The 27,733-nt window shown below is 39.9% G+C and overlaps 2 protein-coding genes across 2 annotated transcripts; one reads left to right on the top strand and one right to left on the bottom strand.

Annotated features, from left to right (window-relative positions):
• Nucleotides 1-312: 312 nt before the first annotated feature.
• Nucleotides 313-12,161, bottom strand: rab22a (RAB22A, member RAS oncogene family). Its single transcript, XM_020096663.2, has 7 exons — nt 11,818-12,161; nt 10,795-10,874; nt 10,040-10,121; nt 6,394-6,465; nt 5,774-5,880; nt 5,271-5,380; nt 313-4,132 (listed from the first exon to the last, which is right to left on the bottom strand). The coding sequence occupies exons 1-7, from the start codon at nt 11,851-11,853 to the stop codon at nt 4,035-4,037; spliced, it is 585 nt and encodes a 194-aa protein (XP_019952222.1). The 5' UTR covers nt 11,854-12,161; the 3' UTR covers nt 313-4,034.
• A 121-nt stretch (nt 12,162-12,282) lies between these two features.
• On the top strand, nt 12,283-27,230 carry ppp4r1l (protein phosphatase 4, regulatory subunit 1-like). Its single transcript, XM_020096662.2, has 20 exons — nt 12,283-12,422; nt 14,493-14,537; nt 15,090-15,219; nt 16,016-16,122; nt 16,289-16,431; nt 16,598-16,744; nt 17,410-17,517; nt 18,403-18,468; nt 18,678-18,836; nt 19,503-19,627; nt 19,968-20,488; nt 20,579-20,970; nt 21,499-21,585; nt 21,736-21,921; nt 22,270-22,431; nt 22,605-22,705; nt 22,995-23,115; nt 23,669-23,803; nt 24,292-24,433; nt 25,083-27,230. The coding sequence occupies exons 1-20, from the start codon at nt 12,416-12,418 to the stop codon at nt 25,226-25,228; spliced, it is 3,030 nt and encodes a 1,009-aa protein (XP_019952221.2). The 5' UTR covers nt 12,283-12,415; the 3' UTR covers nt 25,229-27,230.
• The last annotated feature ends 503 nt before the right edge of the window (nt 27,231-27,733 follow it).

Below are 27,733 nucleotides of genomic sequence, written 5' to 3'. Positions count from 1 at the left end.
GTACCGTGTGCAGTATATACAACCTTACTGGGATTTAGAAAATGATTCTGGGAGGTTGTCAAAGAAGTGTTGTGACCTCTGAGTGTTACTTAAATTGCAGTGAAAATCCCTCTGCCCATCAAACACACATCTCAAGTGTCTAATTCATATATATAGCCAGACTTCTGGCTGCCAAATAAACAACACAACCAATCACTAACAACATTGTCACTGTATCCCCAAGGAACAAGTTAATGCACACGTCTCTTGAGTCTCTATCAGTGGAGTAAAATAACTAGACAAAGACAGACACTGGAAGAGAAGGACAGAGGGTATTTTTTGTCAATCTTTTATTAGTAAACAATTGACAATTCCCTTTTTACACATTTTGGAAATACACCGCAAACAAGAGTTCTCAGGTATTTTGTTACAATCAATATGAAATTTAATAAAAAGCTAAATATGGTAACTATAGTTCAGATGGTGACACAGCAAATGGTGAACATTTCCACTGTGGTCACAAAACTGGCTTAGACTAGAATAGAGTCATTGATATGTGTGCATTTGATGGTATTTATCTACACTGAAAAATATACACAATATAGATTAATCACATTCCCAGGGCCAGCCCAAGACTAATGGTATTTTTCAATGAAAATTGGCAAACATTATTCATGCCTCCTGTTTCCAAATGAGGGGAAAACACGTCATTATCAGAACTCAAATATTTTTGTAAGTATTTTATGCGATTAGTACTTTAAATCATTATATTACAACAACAATAAAAAATGGTTAATTATGCATGATGTAGTAAAATAATTTTGACATTATTTGGCACCACCATCTTCATCGCAATACGAGCTGCGCAAACGGTCCAAACCTAAAATAACACCATGGGATATTAAAGAAAGTCTGACACCCGTGCAAGAATGTATCATAAAGTGATTCACAGGCATATTAACAGGCTGCAGACAGTGTTAGTTCGTATTAGGAGCCAATTAATACAAACACTCAGTGAGTCAAAAGTGCAGCTGCAGTGATTCCCTTTTAATGTAATTGCTGAGGTTTTAGTAGCTAGTGTTGGTATTATGATGTCATCCTATGTGAATTATCAAAGACAGAGGAGGGAGTTGAATGTTTAGGTTTTGACTCTCTGTCATATGATGTATGAGCAAACCCGTCACCAAATACACATAAAATGAGGTTCATATAAACCTGTCATTATTCTGTTGGAGAGCTTTTGCACAAGTATTTTCTTTCCTGTGTGAACAGATCACTCTGTAACTAATGTCTCCGATTAGGTCACATTTTACCTTTGTCATTATAACAACTATTGCACTCCACAGGAAAAATCCTGAAAGATTAGGCAGCGCTCCTCAGCACAGTGCTCATCAATAACAGTTACATTAAGATGCTTAAGGCAAAATTATGTGTCTTTCTAGAAAAGCACACAATTAATGTTTATAAATGCACAGATGCAGTGTTATTAAGAATATATCTGCATTTCTTTTGGCAAGTTTGAAAATAGGTTTTGGGGCCGAAGGAGCTCATGAGATCCAGGGAAACATGAAATACACAGAATGAATCATGAGTCAGTGTGGGCTCATGGATCAACTGCTGCTGAAGTTCAAGCAATATCAGAGGCAAATGAGATTGCTGTAACATAACATAAGGATGGCAGAGAAAGAAGGTGTTTTTTTCTGGATTAAAAGGTGTTGATGTGAAAGCTGTAACTGTAAAATGATTGAAATCTGGCTCTACAATATGTTTGTCATTTAGAGGAACAACACAGAAAAGAGAGAGAGGAAAGTCAGACGCTGGAACAAGGTGCATACAGACTGGAATGGAAAGAAGGTTCATTAAGGGGTCAGCATGTCAACACAGTGTAACATCTGATTCTCCACCTATAAACTTCTGCTGCGGGGAGATTTAAGCTCGAAAATCGGAGCTTCCTCTGAACTAAGTCTAGTTTCCAGATCTCGTATTGTTTCCATCACAGGGCAGGCAGTAAAACAACTTTAGATGTTTGAGCGGGGGGGGGGGGAGGAAAAATATTTATCACACAATTAAAGAATTTGGCAATACCTCAGAAATACTAGCCTCTCCTGTAAAATTTCTAGTAAGTAGCAGCGAAAGGCTGCAGACAGACGGCCACACCGTTGAATGTGAAAGTTACAATGAGATTTGAGGAAAATTAAGCTTGAGTAATATTTGGAAACAACCAGCAGGATTTTCTGTGCACTGTGGGGTACATCATACACAAGAGCCTGTTCATGGATCTTCAGCAATTACAAGTGGAAATGTGGAACACATGTGAGCAGCTGGAACTGCTCTCTTATAATCAGCTTCAAGACAACCAGCAGAGTCAGAGATTTCAGCCCTGATTAAAGCTCTGTCATTGGAACACGAGGACTGTTGGCTTGACATTTTACGACAATTCTAAGTTATTGTTATTGTCCAGGGGCAATCGATGATCAAAATATCCTGCCCGCAAAGAGAGAGGAACAACTAATTATAGATTTAATGGAATAGTTTGGATAATATGCTTATTAACTTTGTGGAAAGTCAGATGAGAAGATCAAAACCACTCTCACATCTGATCATTAACTGGCAATAACAAACATTTGGTTAGCGTAGCTTAGCATGAAGACCAGAAAGAGGTGGAAACAGCTAGTCTTCATGTTGAGCTATGCAAAACAGCTCCTGGCTCCAGGCTCATGCAGACGCAAGAGAGGAATCAATATTCTTATCTCAAGAGTGCTTCCAAAAAATGTTGAACAATTCCAACATTATTAATTTTTTATTTTCATTATTAATTGTATTATTAAAAGGAAGCAGATGCATACGCACCTTTTTTCTGCCTACCTGACTGTGTGATTGTGGTTTAGATCAAAATGCCTTTTTGATATTTTGCTTTGATGAAAATTATAAATTTAAATCAAGCATGCACAATCTTTCTTCACTTTGATCCTTCAAGTAAACATTAAGATGAGAGATTGGTACTAACGTTGATAATCTCTTTGATAAGAAATGTCCGATTAATTACTGATTATACACATTAATTATAAAGATGGATCCTTCATAACGTTGATAAGTTTTGGGGAGAGGGTCTCCCAGGAAATTAAAGGCAATAACTTAAATATTATCAAAATAATTTGTTGAGATTTAAACATTGTCAATTCCCTTTTTGTTGAAAGATAATATATTTGTACAAATTTACAGGTACAAGTGACTTCTGAATGAATATGATGAGTCTCTGGTCAACATGAGACTACAACATACCACACAGAGACTGAAGTCCATTATAGAAGCCAGAATATATGTGTATGAGTCTTTCCCTGTCAAATGAATATATTTGTGCAACCATGTTTGTCTGTGCTCTGAAAGTATTTCACCTGAAAGCAACTTGCAGATGACACATGATGATTTGCTGTTGTTAAGCAACACTATGCATATTTCTTACCTTGAAATAGCAGATTCAACATTAGTTTGATGGTTCATTAACTTGGAATAGGGAGAATTTCCACTCCTCACCCTGCACTTCTCTTCTTGCTCTATGTGACAATCTCCTGTGTTTATGTGACTGATAGTCGCAGCTTAAATTGTCAGAATCACGCTGAACTGCAGATAATTTAAAAAGACTCCAAGTCATTAAAAACTACAGTTTATGTTCAATATTTAGCCAAGAAACTTTTAAAATATGAGGAATTCTACGCAGAGTTTGGTGGATTTGTTACAGCGGCAGCTCCTCTAGTTCAGGAAGCCAGGGGTCATTTGTAATATTCCCCGTTCAGTTGCTGTGTATTGTGAGCAGTTAAAGCTCCAGCTAAATCTGAATTTATCATCACACGTGGCTGCAGAGGGCGCTGTTCCCCGGTAAAAGTTACATAGTGTTGCTTTAAGTGCTTTAAAAATGCATTTACTATCATCATCAGAGTGACACTGCTGCACCCGGCAGGATGTCTGAGGGCGCGTAGAGCCGTAAACTGAGGCAGGTCAGGGACGCAGAGAATAAGGTCAGGTCATAGGTCATGTGGGAACAGTCACCGGCATCATCAGCAGCACGTCCTGCGAGACTCTGAGGCCTGACGTCCCAGTTTGAAACCTTTTCCTGAAGTTCCTCCTGCTGCGTCTACAACGGGGATCCGCTTACCTGTGAGACAAACACATATTTACATAAGTTCCCAACATTCAGCTTCTCTTTTCTCCTTCAAGTTCTACATGCACAAACTTTTGTACCATTTACGCTATATTGTTTTACTCACCAATTTAATTAAACTACACAATTTGTCATAGTAGCACTGAATATCAGTAATTGACATTAAGACAGTAGCTGTTTACAGGTGCTTTAGATCACTGGAAATTATTTGCATTATTTGTATGTGGTGACATGTAAAGTGACACCACAACAAAAGACTGGCATACTTTACCAAAAAGTGATATTCAACACCTGAGTGTTCCAGAACCTTTAGGAAGTACTATTCCCCAAACAGACTTTTTGGGGAAGTAAAACTATCACCATGGAACTTAATTCAAACCCAGGTTCTCCTGCTGGAATTGCAAGTGGTTGAACTGAGTTCTTCAAAAGGTTCCTGTTCCCCAAGGAAACCTCCTGCTGTGGTTACACATTTTAAACACACTTAAAATGTAGATCTAGTGTGTTCATAATGGATGAGTTAAGAAACAAGTAGATTTATCAATATATTAAATATATTACGAAATTCTCACATAATGTTTTGAGCAGCTCAAGTCAATTTGTAAATGTGGTGAGACAGTTACAGAAGATCTTGCAGCATAAAAAGTAATTAAATGTGATTAAAACTTTAAATCTCTAAGTTTTCTTCCCACTTTGAAGTCTCTACAGTACTGTAGTTATTATAATTGCATGTAAGCATAAAATGTTTAAGTATGTTGACTTCTTGTAACTTTGGAAAAAAAAGATTTACATAAAGCACATACTATAGGCATGTATTGTGTAATATGGTAATCGGACACTGCTAATATGTATATATCTGCCATTTGAGAAATTTACTTCATGATTATCTGTATCTTATCCTGAAGCAGCTCATCTGTGTCAGAGCTCTGCTTCACACAAACACTCATAACACTCTGGACACATTTTGAAGAGGTACCTCTATTCTGCAACACTGCTCAAAACACTGTCAGCCAGTCTTTGAGACGCAGTGAAGAAGTAAACTGTGTTAATGCTGTGAAAATTAAAGAATTACACGACTCATGGGATTTAAGGATGTGTAGGTCAATGACAGCCAATGTTGGAGAAACACACTCACTTATCTCTATAAACACCTCATTGATGTTAATGGCGTTCTTGGCGCTGGTTTCTACAAAGATGGCATGAATGGAATCAGCATAATCCTTGGCATCTTTCTCTGGCACTTCCCTGTAAATACAAGAAGTATGTGAAAATCATTATGTTGTAATATGTTCACAGATGTTCTGATTTCCTGGATGATCTAGTAATCTGGTAATTTTTCTATACAGCTATACGGACGAATCATCAATTCCATTGATGGAGCATATGTATTTGTGAAGAACCAAACGTGTATCTGCATCTTAGTTTGGGAGTTCTTTAACTTTTTCAAAGACATCAAGGAACAACAATAAATTATTTAACTACTCCTTAAACACTAAAATATGAATATTTATTTGGTCCACTATAAACAAATACAACTTTCCTACTGGAAAGGATCAAGACGTAAGCACCTGTCCATATTTCAACTGCAGACAGAAAACTTATGAGTAGGAGTCAGTTTTATCTCTAACTCAGGTTCACCTGGCATCTAATAGGTCACATTTGTTTCCAGCGATGGCAACCACGATGTTAGGAGGCCCGTGCTGACGCAGCTCCTTCACCCAGTTCTTCAGTGTTTGGAAGGACTCCTGGTGATACGAATTAACAGCATGTTTGAATGAGAGGACCAATAAACAGACACCACATCATATCATATCTCTGGAGAAAGGTCAAAAGGTTCGTTAGACATTCTGGGAAACACACTTATTTGCTCTCATGATGAGAGTAAGATGGGAGGATCAGTACCACTCATGTCTCTATGTTATGTTTACAGCTGAAGCCAGCAGGCAGTTAGCTTATTAGGCATAAAGACAAGGACAAATAGCTTCCATGGTTCTGTCCAAAGGGAGGACAACCATATGATATACTATATTTATTTTACAGAAAAGCCAAAAAACCAGGGGAATATGGCATGGGATATTTCTTGGCCAATCCATGAAATTGTTTAGCACATCAGAAATTAGTGTTGTTTTAATCTTCTCATCTAATTCTCATTTCCCCAAATGTCAAACTTCAGGAAGAGACACAGACTAAATCAACGAACGTTTTCAATAAGTAATTGGTGGATTAGTGGTTAAGGAGAAAAAAAAAGCAAACAATACCTCTTTTGTGATGTCATAAACAATGATGGCTGCTGCAGAACCTCTGTAGTACATCGGTGCCAGAGCACGAAACTGTGGGAAGGCAAAGAAAGGAAACAGTGATGAAACACTGTAACAATTCTTCTAAAAGAAAAAAGAAGGTCCACTGTTGGACAGGGATGGAGAATACGTGTCTAAAGCCTCTCAATGAGATTCATCTCTGCCTAAACTAGACTGTATGATCTACTGACATCATTAAATATGGATGCAGCTTTGAAACCATGTGAAACAGAAGATGATCAGAGAAAATAACAATTTAAAAGATCATTCAAAGACAATTAATCACAGCTCATCTCTGGAGACACTTGATTAACTTCCAGTTTTTCATTCTTGGATGAGAACAAAAAATATAATTTCTCTATAATTGCCCTATTACATATTTTGACAGAATTAGTCTCTAGGGCTTTTAATAGACTATGCCTTATGCGTTACATAAGACCAGAACGTGGTGATAACTCTCACTGTGAGTTCCATTAGACTCAATAAAACAGACTTAAAAAAAACCTCAAATAATATAAATAAGCAAAAAAGACACAGTTTCATAAAACCAGAGGCCTTGTGCTACGAGCCCATAAGGCCAGCAGTTTAATTTAAAACTGCTCAGCTTGTGTTTCCACCAAGACCTCACACATGTGGGAGCCATCAAGAGAAAGATGAGCAGAATGTGTCAAAAGCTGTTAGCATTCTGATATTTATGGAAGACTATACATTTGATCTCAGCCCCACACATCACAAAGCCATGCATAATCAAACCAACATGTGCAGAACGTCTACACCCCTGGCTGCCTGGGAGGCAGGGGGTTATTTTTCCTGTGCCAGCTTTTGGTATTTTTCTGGCAAAAGACTTTCCAGGGCACCGTGAAAGCTGGCTTTAAAAATTAGCCTGCTGTCATAACATTTTGGAACATACTGGATTTTTTACCTCATGTTGAAGGGAAAGAAACTGAGCTTCACAAATATCCAGAATAGTGTTTCAGCAACCTTTAAGAAAATTAACAAAACATAAGGCAGAAAAAGACATATTACTAATTCCTTTAGCATTATTTAGCTCCAGGGATGGAAGGTAACTGAGTAAATTTACTCTAATATGACATTTAAAAACACTGCTACTATACTTACTTCACTACACTTGAGAAAAATCACTTGAATAAAGTTACTTGTTACCTTACTGATTTGGATCTGTTTATGAATAAAATATTGTAAAGGAGGCATTGTTCTGTATATAATTGTATCCAACTATTACACAGAGAGGTGTTCTTGTTAGTTTGCCTACCGTCATTCAACAGTACCACAAACTACAACCCACCAAAATGACCATCAAGTTGAATCAACCTGAATATTATGATCATGAAGGGTTTATTTCTATAAGACTTTTATATCAGACTGTATTAGTTTATCTAATAAACTGGCAACTGAGATCTGAAGGTTACCAGATAATTACTTTCCATCTCTAACCCCTCACCTGTGAGAATATTGACTCCCTGCCTCTGGTAATATAGGTTGGATATGGGCTTCTAACAGACTTATGACACCATGTAATGTGTATTTACAAATTATATTTATTTTAAAAGAAGCCCCCATGTCTCAGACTAGACTTGGAATGACCCTCTTTCCCGCCAATTCTATTTTCCAGTACAATACAATGGAACAAACTATTCATCTTAGAGTGACACTGTTACCCCAGGAAAAGCACACATTCCACATAATTATAGTTGTTACTGGCCGTAAGTCCACCAATGGATATCCAACTTGGGATATTTGGCAGCGGCTCTGAAGAGAGTGCTGTCTCTTTCATTGGCCAGTGTTGGGCTGCAGCACCGCCAGTCCTGTGTGGTCTATCTGTGCCTTAACCCAGAGCAATCACACCGAGGCCAGCCGTCTGGCCACACAGCAGCCAAGCAAACAGCCCCACTGATACCCTGTGAGTGCTTATTAATTGCTGAAACCACACGCTGGGTGAATAATGAAAGGAACCCTCCTGTTTCAGTCGGATGCAAGGTTCCCTTTGCTTGTTTTCAGTGAGATGGAGCGCCGTGGAGGGGGAGGCCTGGAATGGCTGTTGACAGCTGGGCTCAGATGTACTCCTAAGGTCTCATGTGGTATTGAGATATGGATTGTGGAGTGTAGAAATCGCAGAGCTTTTCCTTACCGCCTGGGTCTCTCCTTACATGTGAATTGGCTGGCTCTGTACTCCCCTTACTCAACTCAACAGATTTTGATAGGCCAAAGCTCCACAGAGGTAAGAAAACAAGCCATGAAAGGCTTTGAAATACCACAGCAGCTTTGTAGGAAAACACACACACACACACACACACACACACACACACACACACACACACACACACACACACACACACACACACACACACACACACACACACACAGAGAGAGATATGTGCAAAACCTACCAGAAGCTAACAGAATGTTGCAACTTTTTCAGGCACAGATGCAAAACACTCAGTGAACAAAGTGGATTTGTGGGAATAATAAAAGGTGCTAAAAATGGAAATGAACACAAAAGAATTGGAGGAAAATAGATTGTTTCCAGGAAAACACAAAGAGGAAAAAGACAGACATTCAGGCAGTGACTCTCAGATAAGACACAGTGGCAGCACACACCAGCGGACTGAGACAGCTTGTGTTTCTCCCCTCTCTTCTTATCTTAAACACGGCTGCACTGATGTCCCCTCAACCCGTGAAGAGGGCAAAGCTTTCAGGGTGGGAGATAAAAATCAAGCAGCGTCCTACCTCACCTATCTGGAGAAGACAGCAGCAGAGAAAGGGATTGTGCATGAGAAAGAGGGGAGGACATGCACAAAGAAGGGGAAGTGATGTGTGGGGAAGTGATGTGGAGAGCTAATGCAGACAAATGTGGGATGCAGGGTTTGAGGCAAAAGAGAAAGTAGTTCCTGTCTGAGGCCTGGAGTCGATTTCACAGGCTTTAACACCACAACTGCACTCAGACACCAAGATGTATCTTGTTTTCAGTATCACGTGTGATCTGTTTGTATGGTTTTAGTCATCTGCGACACACAAGAGCTTTTGTAAGAGGGAGCACCTGGACAAGATAGTTGCCAAAAAACAACCTATTTCAGTGGCGTGTGCAACTTATAATCAAACAAAAGGAAAGCAACGGCATGTTCTAAATATGACTGCAATGAGAGATAAGAAATGAGATTGAAATCAGAGGCAGGACAAAGATTTAGAGTTGACAAAAGAGACAAATGATTACAGATGCATTTTTTCTACCATACTAACACACTAAAAAAATACACTGAATAAAAGGAGGAAAATCCAAATCACACCATTTTAACTAACTGAAACAAGAAGTATTAATTCAGGGCAGAACTATACCTATAGACAGGTAAATGTTGCCCCCTATCAGAAGTACTGAATAACTACACTGTTCACATTCCTCCAGGCTGGTTCAGGGAGTGGCTCATGTATGTGTCGTCAGCTTTTTCACTTCCCTAGAAACAGTTTTGAATAGGCTAAATTTAAGTGTTTTATTATCATATGAAAACTGTGTGTTGTTGACGTAAAACACATGTAAATCCTCCAGCGCTTTGTTAAATGGCCCATTAAAAAAAGCAAGGAGAGTACTAACCCGCTCCTGCCCCGCTGTGTCCCAGATCAGGAACTTGTGTAGTTCATTTTGGTATTGCACCGTCTTGGTCATGAAGGACGCCCTGGTGAAGAGAAATGGCTTCATGAGACACGAATAACAAGAGTTATATTGTAAAATTACTAATTTAATTTCAGTGATTTACAAAAAATACAGCGCGATCTTACAGGTTTATTTCAACTCATTTTACAGAGCAGGAAACACTGGGAAAAACATGCATCTTCACTTTGATCCCCAGCAGATTGAAGATATCTTGGACTGTGTGCCAGCTTTATTATAAAAACCATGTCAAATGTAAAACAGGATAGAAATGTTTTATTATAGCCTGCTTCAAACTAAATTTCTGAGGTAGGTGATATCAAAATGTGGTTTTAGTACAATTTTTAAATTTAATTTAATTATAGCAATTCAATAAAAACCTGCCAGTGCATAATTATCAGTTATCAATCCATCGTGTCTTTGCAAGATGGGGCACGTTTCTACATTTTGTTCTCTGGAAATCGATAAAATTTGATAGTTTGGTCTTGAGAGTGGTACACTATGCAAGCTGTTGCCAAACATTTGATCACCTAATTCTTTCAGCTATACTTGAGATCAACTACTGATGACTGATTGACAGACCACATGATCATTTACATCTGGTGTGCTTTAGGCAAATGTATGCACTCCAACACCCATAAACCACAACGAATGAGAGAGACAGAGAATAAACATAACCTCTAGCAACAGGAACTTACCCAATTGTTGGGTTAATGTTTGGGTCAAAGCTGTCCTCCACAAATCTCCACACAATACTCGACTTTCCAACGCCAGTATCCTGCAGAGACAAAATAAAGCTGATGGTTACTAAACATGGTCAGAAACAGTTACTCAAACTATAAAAGTTTATAAAAGCACATTATCTGGCTATACACAGTCATTGTTGACATTTGTGGCTGCTGCTGCTTCTTCCTGCTCCTGTCGAGAATGATTAGGATACATGCAGTAAAATGTATTTACAGTATTTTATTTATTTAAAAACGTATAAGGTGGTGAAGGATGCGGGTGATGACGTTACTTCAGGAATACAAATGAATGACTGTGAAAATGATGGCTTATGTTCTTGTTATAGGCAAATTAGACATGTCTGAATGCTGTCATGTGAGACGTGTAAATAGCAGAAGTAAGAGCAGTAATGGTTTTTAAGATTGTTAAAATGGATTGTGAGTCACATTTCTTCCATTAATCTACCATGCTTTTAAACAAATCCTTTGGTCTACAACATCTACAACATGTGAAAATGCACATGGTTCCCAGAGACCAAGGTGACAACTTAAAATGTGTTTTTCAGCAATTCCTAACATTTGAAAAGCTGGAAGGAGAAAATGTTTGGTCATTTTTGCTTCATGAGTAACTTCACAATCAATCGATTATCTTTATGTAAAGTGCATTTTAAATCTTGCAGGTTGGTGATGGGCAGGAGGAAATGATGTGAGGATGACACAATGTTTCGGGGATGTATCTCTGCTGTGTGTGTCTTACTGGTGTTGTTGTATGAAGTCTGGACGTGGTTAATGAGACAGACATTTGTGTTTTAAAGTACAGTAAGTTAATTGAGAATAAAGTGCATGTGTTGTCACCCTCTTGATCACTGTTATGAGCAAACTGAAGCCATGTAAACAAACCAGCCTCGTTGTGGAGCAGTGACGCTCATCTGATGCTACAGGTACACCAATGAACCAGAGACACACGTGTTTACACGCAGATCGATGCTAACTTACCCCCAGGAGACACACTTTGAGCTCCCTCAGCGCCATATCGATCTCCTCTCTGTCAAAACTGATTTGTTTTGGTGTTCACGACCATTGACAGTTTTCTCCTCCTCGTATCTTGAAAATTCCTCCGGTGTCCCGTGTGAACGAGCCGTTTTACCTCATCCTAGTCGACAGCTGCCACATGAGCGCGTCGGGTTAGCTGACGTTTGCCATTTTGCGGTTTGCAGTCGACGAGCTAACTAGCTAACAGTGGAGCTTCCCAGTGGCCCCGTCTCCATCTTGAACTGCGCGGTCACGTGACTGCTGGGCTCTATTATGCGTGTGTGTTTGCGTGCGTACGTAAGTGCGTGTGTTTGTGCGTGTACAGAGAGTGAGACGCACACAAAGCCCACGGGCTCGTGTTCGTACCGGGTCTATGTGGAGTTTGCGCCCCGGCTCAGAGGCACTTTGTCGGTGGAGTGGTCGGACGCGCCGCGCTGTGGGGGACGCCAGCACCAGGAAGTGCTCTCAGGAAGTAGTTTGCAGCCGCGTTTGAGTGACAGCTGTGCGGCGGTGACAGCCCACACCGGGACGGCGGCCCCACAGAGTCGAGCCAAGACTCAAGATGGCAGGTAATGGTACTTTTTAAATTATCTTTTCACGCTTCGTGGGCTACGAGGGAGCCACGTTGCGTTCTCCAGGGGTGGAAGCGGTTAAAGCAGCGGCCCCCACGCTCCACCACCTTTGTGCTGTTCCCTGGCGAAGTGTTCGCCTCAAGTCAAGCGAAAGGGCTGGACACAAGCTGTGTTAGCAAACTTAGCACCGCCTAGCCAGCTAGCTAACCAAAGCTACTCAGCGGTGTCGAAATTAGTGACTCAGATGCGTGATTTAAGCGGCTAACTTCTGAGCAGGTGTGATGTGGTGTCTGAATCACCCAAACCTCCAGGAGTAAAACACTACCGCGCGCACCGAGTCGTGTTTATTATCGAACTGTTGTTGTAGCCAAGCTAGCGAGGTGACCTAGCTAACGTTAGCCAAGTTGCTAAAGTCATTTTCAGCCATAAGCTGGTCAAATCCTCCTTTATAGCACAACAAAGAGGAGATGTCGTGCTTTGTCAACCTGCTTTTTCATGCAGGTTGTTAAACCAATCGCATCTTTATACGCTTCACTCACGAAACACCACGTTTATTGTTTCCGATTGAGATGCGAGTTGTTTTATATTTGGATCACATTCCCTTGCTTGCCCAGCTGTAAACACAGACATTAGCCGACACACCACGTTTCTCCCTCTGGGCTTTATTTCTTGATTTTTCTTTTGACTACCACACTTTGCTATTGTTCTGTATATCGAGCTGGATGCTACTGAAAACAAAACGCGATAGAGAGTATTCGTGTAGTCTCGGTATACACCAAAAAAACATTGTGTTCAAAGACAGCATTTTTTCTGGGTTAGTAGCTGCATTATATTTTTTGTGTCCCCCTTTTCTTTATTGACATTAGATCTGACATTATAAGTCGATTAATCAATTGGTCGCTCCACAGAATTAATAGCAATTTCACAACCCATTAATAATTGAAAGTAATTTTCAAGCAACACATTTAATTCTTGTCACAACACCTAACTTTTGAGATGCTTTTCTTTATGTGACAGTTTTCTGAACATCTGTTGTTTCACAGTTTTGAAGTTGAAGATAAAGAAAAGAAGCGAGAAGTTTACATTTTCACTATTCTCTTAAACATTTGGTCAATTAATCATAAAAATCAGTAGATTAATCAATCAACTTTTATTTGTTTAGCCCACATTAACAAATCACAATTTGTCTCATATGGCTGAACAAGGTGCGACATCCTCTGTTTTTAACCCTCAACAAGAGTAAGGAAAAACAAGAGTAATGGAAATATTCACGAGTTACAGCCCTAGTTAGCTTAAAATAATAGTAAGATTTCTTCTTGTCACAAAACGAAAACAAGTGTTCACATGAAGTGTTTTTAAAGGGGGGAAGTACAATTCTGAGCTTGGAGGTGTTTTAGAGTTAATGAAGTACTTTAAACAGAAAATAAGTATTTGTTGTTTTAAAACCTATTGGATTCATGAAAATGTGAATCGAGTTTATGTACTGTTTGACCTCCTTAATCCTCAAGCAGGAGACAATTTTTGCAGGAATGTTGAATTGGATTGTATAAGTTATAGACAGGTATCAATAATGAACATTATGTATAACAGAATGTCCAGTGATGACAATCACATTAATTTTGTGACATAGAGCATATATCTCACTGAGGGGATTATGGATGTGTTCTTGACTGTTCAAATTTACTGACTCCCAAAAGAAAAGAAAAAAAACTGCTCCGGCACTTAATTTGTTGTTGGAAATGTTTCCTTTCTTTTTAGGGTCCAGGAAAAACATACTCAGATATTAAGTGACTTGTTTTGAATTCTTCTCACATCAAGATTCTGATGTCACGTGAAAGCACAGAGTTTCTGTTTTACAGTGATTAATAAGTGTGACCAGTGCTATGAATTGTCAGTGGTTTTGAAGGAGACTTTGTCCATTCTTCGTAATTGGCAGCTTGTAGACCTTCCGACCCAGAACTCCTTATTTTGTCTGGCAGAGTGGTGTGTAGAGACACTGCTATGGTATGTTGATGACAAGTTTGCCACCATGGACCTTCCATCCCTCTAATTGCCTTATCCTTGCAGGTCTATCTTTATACTTTGAAGATGGCCATGATGATTTGGATGACTGTGAGTACTCTGTTTATTTTAATAAGCTTCAAAACACATGAAAAACACCTGGATTTATGAATTAATTTCTTGTATATATTGTATGTTGAGCTTTGTTTTTCTTCCCTTCAGTGGGGAGGTATATATATGGAAGTGTCATCTTTCTAGGCAACCCCATCCACCCTTGTGAAATTTAAAGCTGTCAACAGCATTTCAAGGTTTTAAACCATGCTATTATTAGCTGTTATACAGACCAGCAATCCCTGTTGTTGCATTAGCCAGGGTGATGAAACAGTGTTTAGAACCAAATGCAAAGTCAGTGTGTATTTATGGTTGGACGATTTAATGGAATAATCAGTTACACTTGAGCCTTTCTACTTTATATACCCGTTGGAGGTTATTAAGCCATGACATTCAGCCTGATTCAGTAGCTCAAGCATGGCATTGTAATTAATGTGGTGCATCTGTCAGTGTCATTATTAGTGTTTTGTTTCTGTAGGCATTACAAATGTATTTCTGACATTGTTCCACCTTATGTGTTTATTAAATTACTTCACAATTCCTCCCTCCCAGTCGGATTTGATGACTATGCTTCAGAGTGTGACGGAATCCGCATCACAGCCTTCCTCGATGCTGGACAAGACAACCTAACCCCTCTCGGGAGGCTAGAGAAGTATGCCTTCAGTGAGAATGTTTTCAATAGGTAAGTGAAACCCTGTGCTCAGGCAAAACCAGATAAAACGCTTACTATCAGACTGTCAGGGGCCTGTACTGTAGAGCAAGATTAATGTTACAGTTGATTCTACTACTCCACTGGGGGGGATCCGTTTCTATATTGTATCATAAAACTCACATCAGAAATTGAGATGTGATATTGACATGTGTCAAGTAATTTCTGTATATATATATATTTTTTTCATCTGAACCACTGTTCTGTGTACTTATTAATCACATACCTGTGCTGACTCTATAGTACAGGAATGCCACGTGACTAAAAGTAGAGCCCTGAATGAATTGTGTTTGTCTCAATGTGGCTGTTTTTCCATAAAATTATTTACTTAGGGGAAAAAAAATTAAGAATCAGTTTTTGTATTTATATTGGGGCTGACTACCAGAGTAACTAACTGTGTGGGAAACAATACTTCCCCTTGTTTATGTAATATTTTTGCTGTGTACATTTTAAAATGGTTAATGTATCGATTTTAATATGATTCTCTACTTGGTAAAAGGTCCTCAGTATGTGGTTTTGTACAATCACAGCTCCTCTGCAAATGTTAAATACTGCCCTGTTGTCTCCACACAAAAGTGTTCAACTCCTGTCGTCATGCTTTTCATGCTCGGCTTCCCAGAGTTCAAGCCCTCTGGTCAATTTCAAGTACACGTGTCTGTGTGTAGTGCACTTGACAGCTCTGTCAGTGTTGTGTGTTACGCTGTTTGCACTCACCACTTGTAGGTATTGGCAGGCGGTCTACTAACTTGAAGCTCCTGTTGCTTTCTAGGCAGATCGTGGCTCGCGGCCTGCTTGATGTGCTTCGGGAGTTCAGTGACAATGAAAATGACTTTATCAGTGTCATGGAGACAGTTTCCAGAATGTCAGAAGATGGAGGTAGATGGATTTTCCTGCTCATCTAATAAATCCAGAACAACCTTATATTAGTCTCAATTAAATTTTTCCATTTAATTTGATAAGCATAATTAAAATCTTTTGTGATTGAATGTAACATGTATTTGATCTTTGTTCATTAATTGTATAATGTAATGTGTTTACTCAGAGCCCACAGTGCGAGCTGAGCTGATGGAGCAGGTCCCAAACATCGCCATGTTTTTACATGAGAGTCGGCCCAACTTCCCAGCCGCTTTCTCAAGATACTTGGTACCGATTGTAGTCCGGTATCTCACTGATCCAAATAACCAGGTAGGTTTGTAATTTACCAGTTGTCAAGCTGACATAGAAAATTAAAAAAATTAACAATCACATCATAAACAATTAAGTTTAAACATATTAAATGTTTTTTTAAACAAACAGATCTGTTATTATTATTGTTAAAAAAAACTGTTTTTACCTTGCTTATATCTATAAGGTGCGGAAGACGAGCCAGGCAGCCCTGCTCGTTCTGTTGGAGCAGGGCCTCATCTCTAAAGCTGACATGGAGACCAAAGTATGTCCAGTTCTGCTGGACCTTACAGAACCTAGCAGTGATGATGACTACAAAATAGAGGCTGTTGCAGTAAGAATATCCACAGTTCATGTATTTTAAAGTGTCTTTAATTCATTATCATGGGATAAAGATTGAGTGAAATATAACTGATGCACATGGTACAAGACAAACAAAGAAGAAGTCTTTTAGACTAAGAAGACAGCTTTAGTATACTGTAGGTGCATGTCCGATGCAGCCCGGGAGGCACAGTGGGTTTCTTTTATAGCTTCATGGTGATCTGTCAGTGCCTGTATCTAAGTCAGTAAATGGAGCATGACTGATGCCTGCAGAGATTGTTTTGAATTATATAAGTTTAAATCTGTCATGTTATTAAACTGTCAAACCTTTTAATTCACAATTTAAATTGGTTGTATATTTCCTCTCTTATTTACTTTACAGTATTCGCTATTCACTAATTCACTCTACTCAGTTTAAATCAGATTTAGCCTCCTGAAGCACAGTCCTCCACATCCTATACAATTCACACACACACACACACACACACACACTTCCTCTCCACTCCTAATACACCCTGATGGATTCTCCCTCTGTGGCACATTTTTTAGATTTTTGTGATGGTTTTTTTTACTTTCACAAATCTTCTGCTAATTTTTAGTCACCAGAATAGTCAGGTAATTGAAGCGCTGTATGAGTTGTGATGGCACTAAATGCTCCCCATATGTCTCCTCTTACAGATCATGTGTAAAGTTGTCACCATGTTGAGCAAAGACACAGTGGAGCATCTGCTACTGCCACGTTTCTGTGACCTTTGCAGTGATGCCAGACTCTTCCAAGTCCGCAAGGTGACAACCTCCAAACCATATTTATAACTTCCAACTTATAGATCGAGATGGCTTTAACAGTCTGACATGACTAAATTATACTCTACTACAATGACATATTCAGTTTTTTAACCTGCAGTAACATGGCTCAACTTGTTCGAGCTAGAGTTAAACCATGTTTTGGGTGTTCCATGAGGATAAATTCAATAACTCCAAGAGTTTAGCTTAATTCTGTTTTGTTCATCAAGTTAGCCCACACTACACTGTTGTTTCCTAAGGAATGTTAATTCTGTGGTCTAACTGGTGCCAGTTGGAGAAGAGTTTTTTAAGATCTGGAAAGGTGGTCAAACTCTGTTCAGCTCTATAAAAAAGTGGCATTTCTTTTCCACCACTTTTGTTTGTTTCATTCAGTGAAAGTTTTCAAACAGCACTGTATACAACTTTACATAGATGAATCCAAAGCAGATGATTTGCAGAGAAAATGCAGAAAATAGTATTTTAAGGATTAGACGTAAAGTTTTGTAAATAGAGTTTGCTGTGTTAAAAAGTTAAAAAAAAGTTTCCAAATGCCAGAATGTTAGATGTTTCTCTTAACACAGCAACATAAATAACGCATGCAGAAAAATACACACAACCGGGACATTGCAGAAAACAAATTTACACAGCTCATGTTGTTTTGCAATGGCCACCTGACCATATCATACAGCAGATAGAACAATCCTACTCAGATTTGAGTTGGAAGGAATTTAACAACCCGCTGATCGATTTTGTTTTTAAAAAACATATATTTTTCCTATTATTGTTGCTGGATGTATCATGCTCTTGAGACTCACATAATGTTTATCTAGCCGTTTAATTTTACATCATTGTATTTATTATGTTTGTATTATTATTGTTTACTTACAGGTCTGTGCAGCAAATTTTGGCGAGTTTTGTTCTATTGTGGGCCAGGAAGCCACAGAGAAACTATTGGTGAGAGACTCCATGTTCATCACATATTTACATTTATGTCATTATGCAACATGCAAGTTAAACATTAGTCTTCGTCAAGCTTTTCCTGAGTCAATACTTAGCATGGAACATTGCATTTAGTGCGTCAAAGTTAGTCTGATTGCTGTCATGCCTTTTACAGTTGGTTGTTAATTTAAAGTTGTACTCACTTGTTTTTTCTTTATACGTAGATGCCCAAGTTCTTCGATCTGTGCTCAGACAGTCTGTGGGGGATCAGGAAAGCCTGTGCTGAGTGCTTCATGATGGTCTCAAATTCCACCTCTCCAGAGGTGCGACGTGCAAAACTGTCCCCCCTGTTCATCAGTCTCATCAGTGACCAGTCCCGCTGGGTAGGACACACACGCGCACACACACACACACACACACACACACACACACACACACAATCTCACACACAATAAAACAAAACAAAAAAATCCTTATTCATGCAGTTGCATAAAATTACATGCACATTAATGTGTAACTTCCTCTGCACTATGATGAAAAGTGCTGGTGTGGTTTAGCTTTGGAGTTGAGTAAGTTTCATTACCTCAGTGCTGTCCTTTAGTTGTTGTTTGAACTGTGTACATTGATTTTATCTACACTTTTTGTTTTTGTTTTACTTCTGTTAAGTGAAATCTAAAACTTATTTTACTTATTTAAATCTCTAAAACTGGAGTGTTTATCACTATTTTGGGTTTTTTAAAGTCTGTACAGACTAAAGCTGCATTTTTTTATACCAAAATAGCCCGAAATACAAAGATAACTGCATGTGTCAACATCTGTATAATATTTGAGTAAATCAATAGACAAGAGCAGAAATTCATTAATCATTAATACCTAACTACTTGCAATCTACATTTTTTCAGTTTTATTTACTACTCAGTCATCTGTGAGGCACTAACCTGTATGAAAGATGCTATGAAGATAAAGTTTTGTCTAAATTAAGTTTAGTCTTACTGTACATCTTTGTAGTGACTGTGAAACTGAGAGATTCCTCCCTGCTCCACTTCCAGGTGCGCCAAGCTGCCTTTCAGTCATTGGGACGTTTCATCTCCACCTTTGCCAACCCATCCAGCACAGGCCTTTACTTCAGAGAGGACGGTTCCCTACTAGAGCTCCCCAGATGTACAATGGAAGGGTAAGACGGCCCAACCCACAATCACTGCTGCAACAACAGCCTGTTGTTTCTTTCAGTGAAACAATAATGCTGTACATGTTCAATGGCCAAAGACTGTGTTGTAATTTTATTGAGTATTTGTTCAGAAGCTAATAAAATATGCTTTGGTACTAGACAAGTTTGTGTCAACACTAATTAATCAGGACAGGCGAGTTTTTTGAACTCAGAACTAGAAACATTTTACTCTTGCCTTTGGGTAGTGTAGCTTGTGCACAACATTTACAACTAATGGCTAATGACCAGATAAGCTACATAAAAATAAAAGTATTAGTCATTCAATACATTTTGTTACTCATTTCAGCGACTGCTCCCTCAACTCCCTGAACTGCTCTGACATCAGTGGCTGCCACACAGAAAGAACCGTCGCTCACACACTTCCCAACCAGGACGGGCGTGCAACACCGTCCCCAGAACATGTGTCGTCAGCCGACAATGAGTATATGCACAACTTTGATGACAACCACGCTTCAGTTACCGGAGAGAGGCCAGGCAGTTACACCAACACCGTCTCAAACCGCAATGACAGCCCTATGAAAACAAACAATGCTAAGAACACAAAAGAGACGGACAAGACAGATGAGAACTTTAATTCTTTCAACTACTGGAGGTCTCCTTTACCAGACATCAGTGGGGAACTGGAGATGCTAAGTTGTCAAAAGTCAGAGGTTGTGACAAAGAAGGAGGAAAATAAAGAGAGGGAGGAGGATGAACCTGAGGATAACTGTCCTGAATCCAAGTCCAATCATGGCAACGCCACTAGTGACCAGATCCAGAAGGTTTTAGACTGTTTGCAACCACACATGGACGATCCTGATGTACAAGGTGAGCACACAGAGCCCGAGGATTTGTGAACTACATCTTGATCATCTGTTGGCAAATGGAATAAATTTTGCATTTGTAATTTACTTCTAGCTCAAGTCCAGGTTTTGTCGGCAGCTCTGAAGGCCGCCCAGCTCGACAGTCCAGCAGACGACAGTCCAGCAGACGACAGTCCAGCAGACGACAGTCCAGCAGACGATAGTCCAGCAGACGACAGCCCGGCAGACGACAGCCCGACAGACGACAGCCCAACTGAACCACAGTCAGAAGTGCAGCCTGAGAGCGTCATGGAGAGCCCATCTGAGGACAGCATATCTGCGGAGGTTCAGTCAGACAGCGAGGAGAGCCCAACAGAAGAGGAGCCAATGGTGGAAACTCTTCCAGCTTCAGAGTCGAGCCCCGTCCAGGAGCAAGGAGATGAGGAGACGCAGACTGAGCCTCAGGAGGAGGACCAGGACGACTCTCGGCCTAACTCACCTATTCTAGTATGGCGCTATTCAGATTATTGCATCGTGTACAGTCAACTTTACTTTGTCAGTCAACATGTACATTTGCCCAAGTGTATGTTGTGGTTACTTGTTGTAACTGGTTCAGCGTGAAGTGTAAAAAACATCTACTTTGTGTTAAGTCAGTTACAACATCCACAAATGTAGCATAGATGATACCTGCTGTGTGAGCGCCTTTGAGTAACAGTCCCATAAACTGCAGAGTGAATCATTACAGTGTTTGTTTGCATCCACCACAGTTTACGGGACTGTCCTGACTCAGGATGGTTAACTGACCTTCATTGTCTCATAGCAAATCCAAAGATTGTTTCTACAAGTGGGATAGACTTCCAGAAATAACATTATGTTGTTTTTCTTTTCAAAGAGCTTCAACAGCCTTTATACACAATTATAAATGCAGCATTAGTGCAGGTCTTGTGTATTTACAGACAGTAAGTTAACATCTTTCATTGGTACCTCGCTTGTTTTTTCCCTAATGGTCTGTTTGTGAATATTTGTTTTTCTCAGGAGTCTGAACTGATAGAGAGTGTGGAGGAGGAAGGAAAGGAAGACCTGGCTCACAGCCCAGTGTTGGAGGACAAGCCTAAGGTTCAGGTCAGTCAGCACCACTCTCACTCATCCTGTAAATATTGATCTGCTCCTTACTGTTGCTATTGATTTGCTGAGGCACGGATTATTGAATACATTCTCCCTGTGCATCCCTGTTCCTCTTTGTTGATCTTTATTCTTCTGCTCTGTCTCCAGAATGTTATCCCGCAGCAGCTGTTGGATCAGTACCTCTCTATGACGGACCCGGCCCGGGCCCAGACGGTGGATACAGAAATAGCCAAACACTGTGCCTTCAGCCTGCCAGGGGTCGCTCTCACTCTGGGACGACAGAACTGGCATTGCCTCAAGGACACATATGAAACCCTCGCTACTGATGTGCAGGTAAGCAGAGCAATGGGAAACCAGGAGTGGGTTTACGTTTGCTGTTTCAACTGGATTCAAACTTTAATTGTCAGAAATATTGTTGCAAATAAACCTTGTTTTAAAATATTTCAGCTCAACGATAAGTATTCTTTGACTTTGGAGCTCTGGGCTTTTTGTCATTAGGGTTAATGAATGTCAATGTTATCTTGACAAGATTTCAGTGGAGTACTATGGCTCCATGACCTTTCTCTCAGTAATTTCTCTTACTTAATTTACTACCATATCAATTATTATAAAAACAATTGTGGTTTTTCTATTGAAAAAATAATTGGCTGTAATCCTTTGGTGTTTCTCTCCCGCTCTCAGTGGAAGGTGCGGCGTACGCTGGCGTTCTCCATTCACGAGCTGGCCGTTATCCTGGGAGACCAGCTGACGGCGGCTGATCTGGTTCCCATCTTCAATGGTTTCCTCAAAGACCTGGACGAGGTCCGCATTGGCGTGCTCAAACATCTGTATGACTTCCTCAAGGTAAGATTTATAGATTCATCTACTGCTGGTGTGACAACAGTAGTAAGTTCTGTCAGCTTTTACAAACTGTCTCAAGATCAGAAAGCACAGAGCAAGAACATTTTGCAACATGATTACAAAAGTGACTTTGAACCTGTTATGAAATATAACTAATGTGCATCTCCTTGTTTCAGCTGCTCCACGCAGATAAGAGGAGAGAATATCTGTACCAGCTGCAGGAGTTCATGGTGACAGACAACAGTCGCAACTGGAGATTCAGATACGAGTTGGCAGAGTACGTCTCCTTTTCCTCTTCCTCAGGAAGGATTTTGGAAATAATTATTTACATTTTTAGCAGACTGTTGTCTAATCAGTGTCCTGCTTATTGACAGAATGGCAGGACATTCTCCTGCAATACAATGTGTACTAGGTAGATTTAATTCTGCAGTTAACTGTCATTATCTATTAAGCTGTTTATTTACTAGGTTCTATCCACAGCAGCCTATTTTTAGGTTTATCTTATTTTGGTTACTTTACTCACCTGTAGGTTTTTATAACCCTTGTGTCTCGCTGTCTCCGTCCAGGCAGCTGATCATGATCATAGAGTTGTACAGCCACTACGATGTGTATGACTACCTCAGACAGATAGCACTCACACTCTGCTCTGACAAAGTCTCGGAGGTCAGGTGGATCTCATACAAACTGGTAAGTTTTCTTCTCTTTTTCTTTTTTCCTCTGCTGGCGTAGGGAACATCTGCTTTGGAAAAAAAACATGGCTGTTGTTATACATGGTTGGGTTAGCATAAACAATGGAAAATCTAATACAAAAGGGAAATGAGTCACACAGCTGGATGATGTTGTGAGAAAAAAAAAAGTCCTGACATATGGTTTTATTTGATCATCGTAGCTTGGCTTCATAGTTTCATATACGTTTCATATTTGTTGCATAGATCTTCAAATAGAATACAAATAATTTCAACTAAATATTCTCCCATGATGATGAGAAGTATATTTCTTAAAATCTTAAAACTATTCTTTGAAACACATTCGATATTGTGAAGCTTTCAATCTTTGCAGCTTTCAGTTTAGCATCTACCAACGGCATAGTTCCATCTCATATTTCGACGGGGTTAATCAACAAGTCAATTGCCTGACTTGCACATTTTTCACAAACAACTTTCATTAAAAATAAGTTTTTTTCCTGTAGATTAATAGTAGATTAGTAGTAGATTTTGAACTGTTCCTCCTGTGTCTTCAGGTTGTAGAGATCCTCCAGAAGCTGTATGCATGTGGTGCCGATGATCTGGGCATGAACTTCATCAACGAACTCACCGTCAGGTTCTGCCACTGTCCCAAGTGGGTCGGGAGGCAGGCTTTTGCCTTCATCTGTCAGGTCTGTTGTGTTACTCTCACATCTTTGCACCACATGGTGGATTAGCAGCTTCCATGTCATGTCCCTACCTGTTTTTGAAATCTGTATTTAGCTTTTTGTGTGCGTCTTTAATTGTTGGCGAATAGAAATTAAATGAGAAAGTAAAAAGAAATTGTTTTCATATCATTTATGTTTTTTTAAAAATATTTTGATGCTATTTCCTTTGGATTTCCCATTAAAACACACTTTTTTTGACCGATACTTTATACAAACAAAACACCAGCTCTCTAGTTATGTAGTGATGTTAGTCACATTCTTATCTGTTATAATCTTTATGCTTTCAGCTTTGTCTGGATGACATCGTGGAAAAACTCTTTGTTCACTAGCCTGTTTGTCAACATTTCTCTCTGATGACATATTTTTTTCTCTGTTGTATTTTCTAGCCTGTGTGAGATAAGCTCTGTTGCATCAGCCTGTTTGAATAACATCTTACATGTTTCCTGTTTTAGGCCATAGTGGAGGAGGACTGCATGCCCATGGAGCAGTTCAGCCAGCACCTCCTGCCCAGCCTCCTCAGCCTCTCATCAGACCCAGTGGCTAACGTCCGTGTACTTGTAGCCAAGGCTCTACGACAGAGTGTCATGGAGAAAGGTTAGTGCAAGTTAATCCTGTAACTGTAAGGAGTAGTTACAATTTGGAAAATGCACTGATAACATTACAGACGATAATTCCCTGTAAAACTCCGAACTTGTCAGTTTTACATTACATCCTAGGTTCAGCTACTTTTAATTGCTTGCTAAAAAAGACTCCTTTGCCATTGCCTTTATAGTAGCTTGCCTTCCCCCCTCCCCCCCGGTGATTCATGTTCAACGTCATGAATGTGCCAGAAACTGAGCAGCTCTGTCACCTCACTGTGTTCCCAGTGCTGCCCCTTCAATAATATGAAGAAAACAATCTCTGTTGCACGTGAATGTAAAAAAAAAAAAAAGAAAAAAGGATGAAATGTCATGGCTATTTATGTTTCAATGGCCGGGGTATCACATTTTCATCTCTGCTGATCGGAGCTGATAAAAACCTGTTTACTGCAGAGTCATTCGAACAGAAGTGATGTCAGATTGGATCCATTTTCATTCGAGACAAAAGCCAGAAGTTAGTGGGTGTTTGTAGGTTGTTTTTTTTTTTACTAGTGGTAAAAGGGCTTTATATGCATATAAGCAAACATATTCCTCATATTATTCTGTTCCTTTTCTTTCACACATACATCAAACTAAGGAACTCTTGTCCTGTTCTTGGTCTACAGCTTATTTTAAGGAGCCGGGCTGTGCCTACTCTGATGAGCTTGAAGAGACTGTGATGGCGCTGCAGTCTGACAAAGACCGGGACGTGCGCTTCTTCGCCAGCCTGGACCCCAACAAAGGCTTGATGGACACGGCCCCTTTGATTTAGCCTCAGCGCCCGAATCCCGTTACACCCCACCTGCCTGTCTACCTACCTGTCTGACTGACGCACAGTCAGCGCGACCTGCAACACCAGCACCCGACCAGACCCCCGACCACTCGCCTGCTGGGCAGACCTGCGCCAACGACCACTTGAGAATCATGTCAGATGTCAGATTTAAGTGTGAGCACGCTCAAACAAACACAACCCCAGTCTCTGGTTGGGCACTACATAGCACACATTATGTTGATAACGCAAACAGCAAACTTCTCAGTGTTTTCAGGAAATGAGCAGGACTCACAGATCGGCTGCATCGCTTTGCAGGAGCTGCCGTATTTTCATCTGAACTTTTTCTCACCCTCCACACTAACAACACTGACTCAGTCCTTCCCCTGTCACAGATTTGTAAAACTACAAACGGGCTCTTTCTCTCCAAAGCTAACTGTAAGCTTAATCATGAAATAGCTGAATTGATTTTATTATTCCTTATTGCTTCTTCTTGTGGATTTCTTAATGAACAAGCGGGCAAGGCCTGCCTGACTCTGATGTGTGCACTAACTCAGGGGGACTTATCTGAACCTAAACAGCATTATTAGCTTACATGATAAGCAGCAGCTCCTGGATCCCTGGTGAAAGAAACTACAGCTGTCTGAGCAACAGACCAGCCAAACCACGTAGCTCTGCTGGTGTCTCTCGCCTCATTTCCTCCAAAATGCCTCTTGTCTGAGACGTTGTTCATCTTGTGAGATGTCCTCGGGGTTATAGTCTGTTTCCCTCCTACCATCTCTTGTTCTTTTTTTTTTTCCTCCTCTGCGTTTCTCCACCTGGTCTTCACGGGCCACTGAAACCACTACTACTGCATAGAAGGAACAGTGATTCTGCCACTCAGCGTAACTCTTGATTAAAACTATATCTTAGACATTTTAAAAACACCATCTTAATGAACTGTACACCCTCCATCTCCCAAAAATTAAAAATCGGTGTCTGTTTACCAAAAATGTGACATGACACGTCTCAAACGGCAGGAGACGCATGAAATACCTCTGTTTGGACACGACTGGCCAGTGTGTCATACATGTAGAGAGACTTCTGTGGACGGACAGACGCTGAATGTCCTCGACTGGTGATTCTTTTTGAGTGAATCTGTGGCGTTGACTAAAACATCTTAACAAGGGCTCACGATGATGTGCCACAGGGTGACGTCAAATTCAGAGAAGAGAAAGAAAGCAAGCACACTGATGGATTATGCATGCATGCCCACCCTCCCTCACCCCCGACCTTTTTTGTGTATAGTCTATTCCAATTCTTTAAGGTTGACCTCCTGATATGAATTATGTGACCATGTTAGCTTTCAGTGGATCTGACTGAGCAGTTGTACAGTAGGAATATAGGAACGGCTGCGTTAGCAGACTGAAAGACAACTGATTATGATTTCCCCGTCTCGGTGGAATGATTTAAAGTATGAGGTTTCTCATTCTGCTACTCTTTGTACAGCTTAAACCTGTGGAAAACGGTATGTGTTTATGGAACCAAGGCCAGTGTAGTCGGGTTTTTACCCCATCGAGATGTGTGAATATTGGGAGCAGTCAACAAGTCACTTTTTTTTAAGTCTCTTGAGCCTGTTTGTTTTCCTCTGTTGTAAATGATGACACCAACCTCTCCCCTTTTTTTTTTTGAACATAGGCATAACTTGAGAACTTAAGCTGATTGTGGTGTGTGCTGTGCATCTCAAGTCTTTCTTCCTTCAAAAGGAGAGATCACTGCAGTAATGGCGGTGTCTACTCATCTCATCTGTCTGCAATTTGTGTCCATCTCATTTTTATGTAGTAGAACAGTTAATATATACATTTTATGAAAATTATTTTTCTTTTCAATTATGCACCACTGTTCAAAGATTTTATATCCTAACTTTACAAAATTTACAACCTTTGTAATATTCAATGGTTTCTTTTAAAAAGACATTTTATGTAATGTTATTTTTAGTATTCTGTAATTAAAATTATGAAAATGAGATTGTTTTTGTGTTTTACTTTTGCAGCATTGCCTACGATGAACAGCTCTGGTTATTCCATATTGGTCAGTGTGGATAAGACCTCATTGAAAAAGACACTTGAATCATTCAATCATCACGGTGCTGATCAGACTTTCCTGAAGTGAACGGCTGTCGTGTTTGATTCCAGGGTAACAGGGGTATTAGAACTTCAAGTAAAGGCTCAGTGTTAAGCCTTATAGAACACTCTCCTATTAAAGTTTCTCAGGCTGATAGGCTGATTAAGATGGTGACGAGGAGACACGCTTAACTTCTGATTCTCTCCGGGCAGCTGTCCCACGCCTGCTGATAAAGCACTTTACTGAGTCACCTCCTTTGAGTCAGATGCATCTCTCAGCCATTCCTGTTAATGGCAGCTCCCCTCCTATAGAGCTGAGCTCTTGGTAAATTCTCAAGAAGATTGATTAGTGTTCAGGTTTTGACCTTAGAATCCACTGATTACAGTAACTTTAAAGAACCATCAG

This window comes from Paralichthys olivaceus, chromosome 2 (assembly GCF_024713975.1).
Source record: "Paralichthys olivaceus isolate ysfri-2021 chromosome 2, ASM2471397v2, whole genome shotgun sequence".
In the NCBI taxonomy this organism is placed as follows: domain Eukaryota; kingdom Metazoa; phylum Chordata; class Actinopteri; order Pleuronectiformes; family Paralichthyidae; genus Paralichthys; species Paralichthys olivaceus.
Note: the sequence above shows the minus strand (reverse complement) of the source record. Positions and strands in the feature narration are given on the sequence as shown.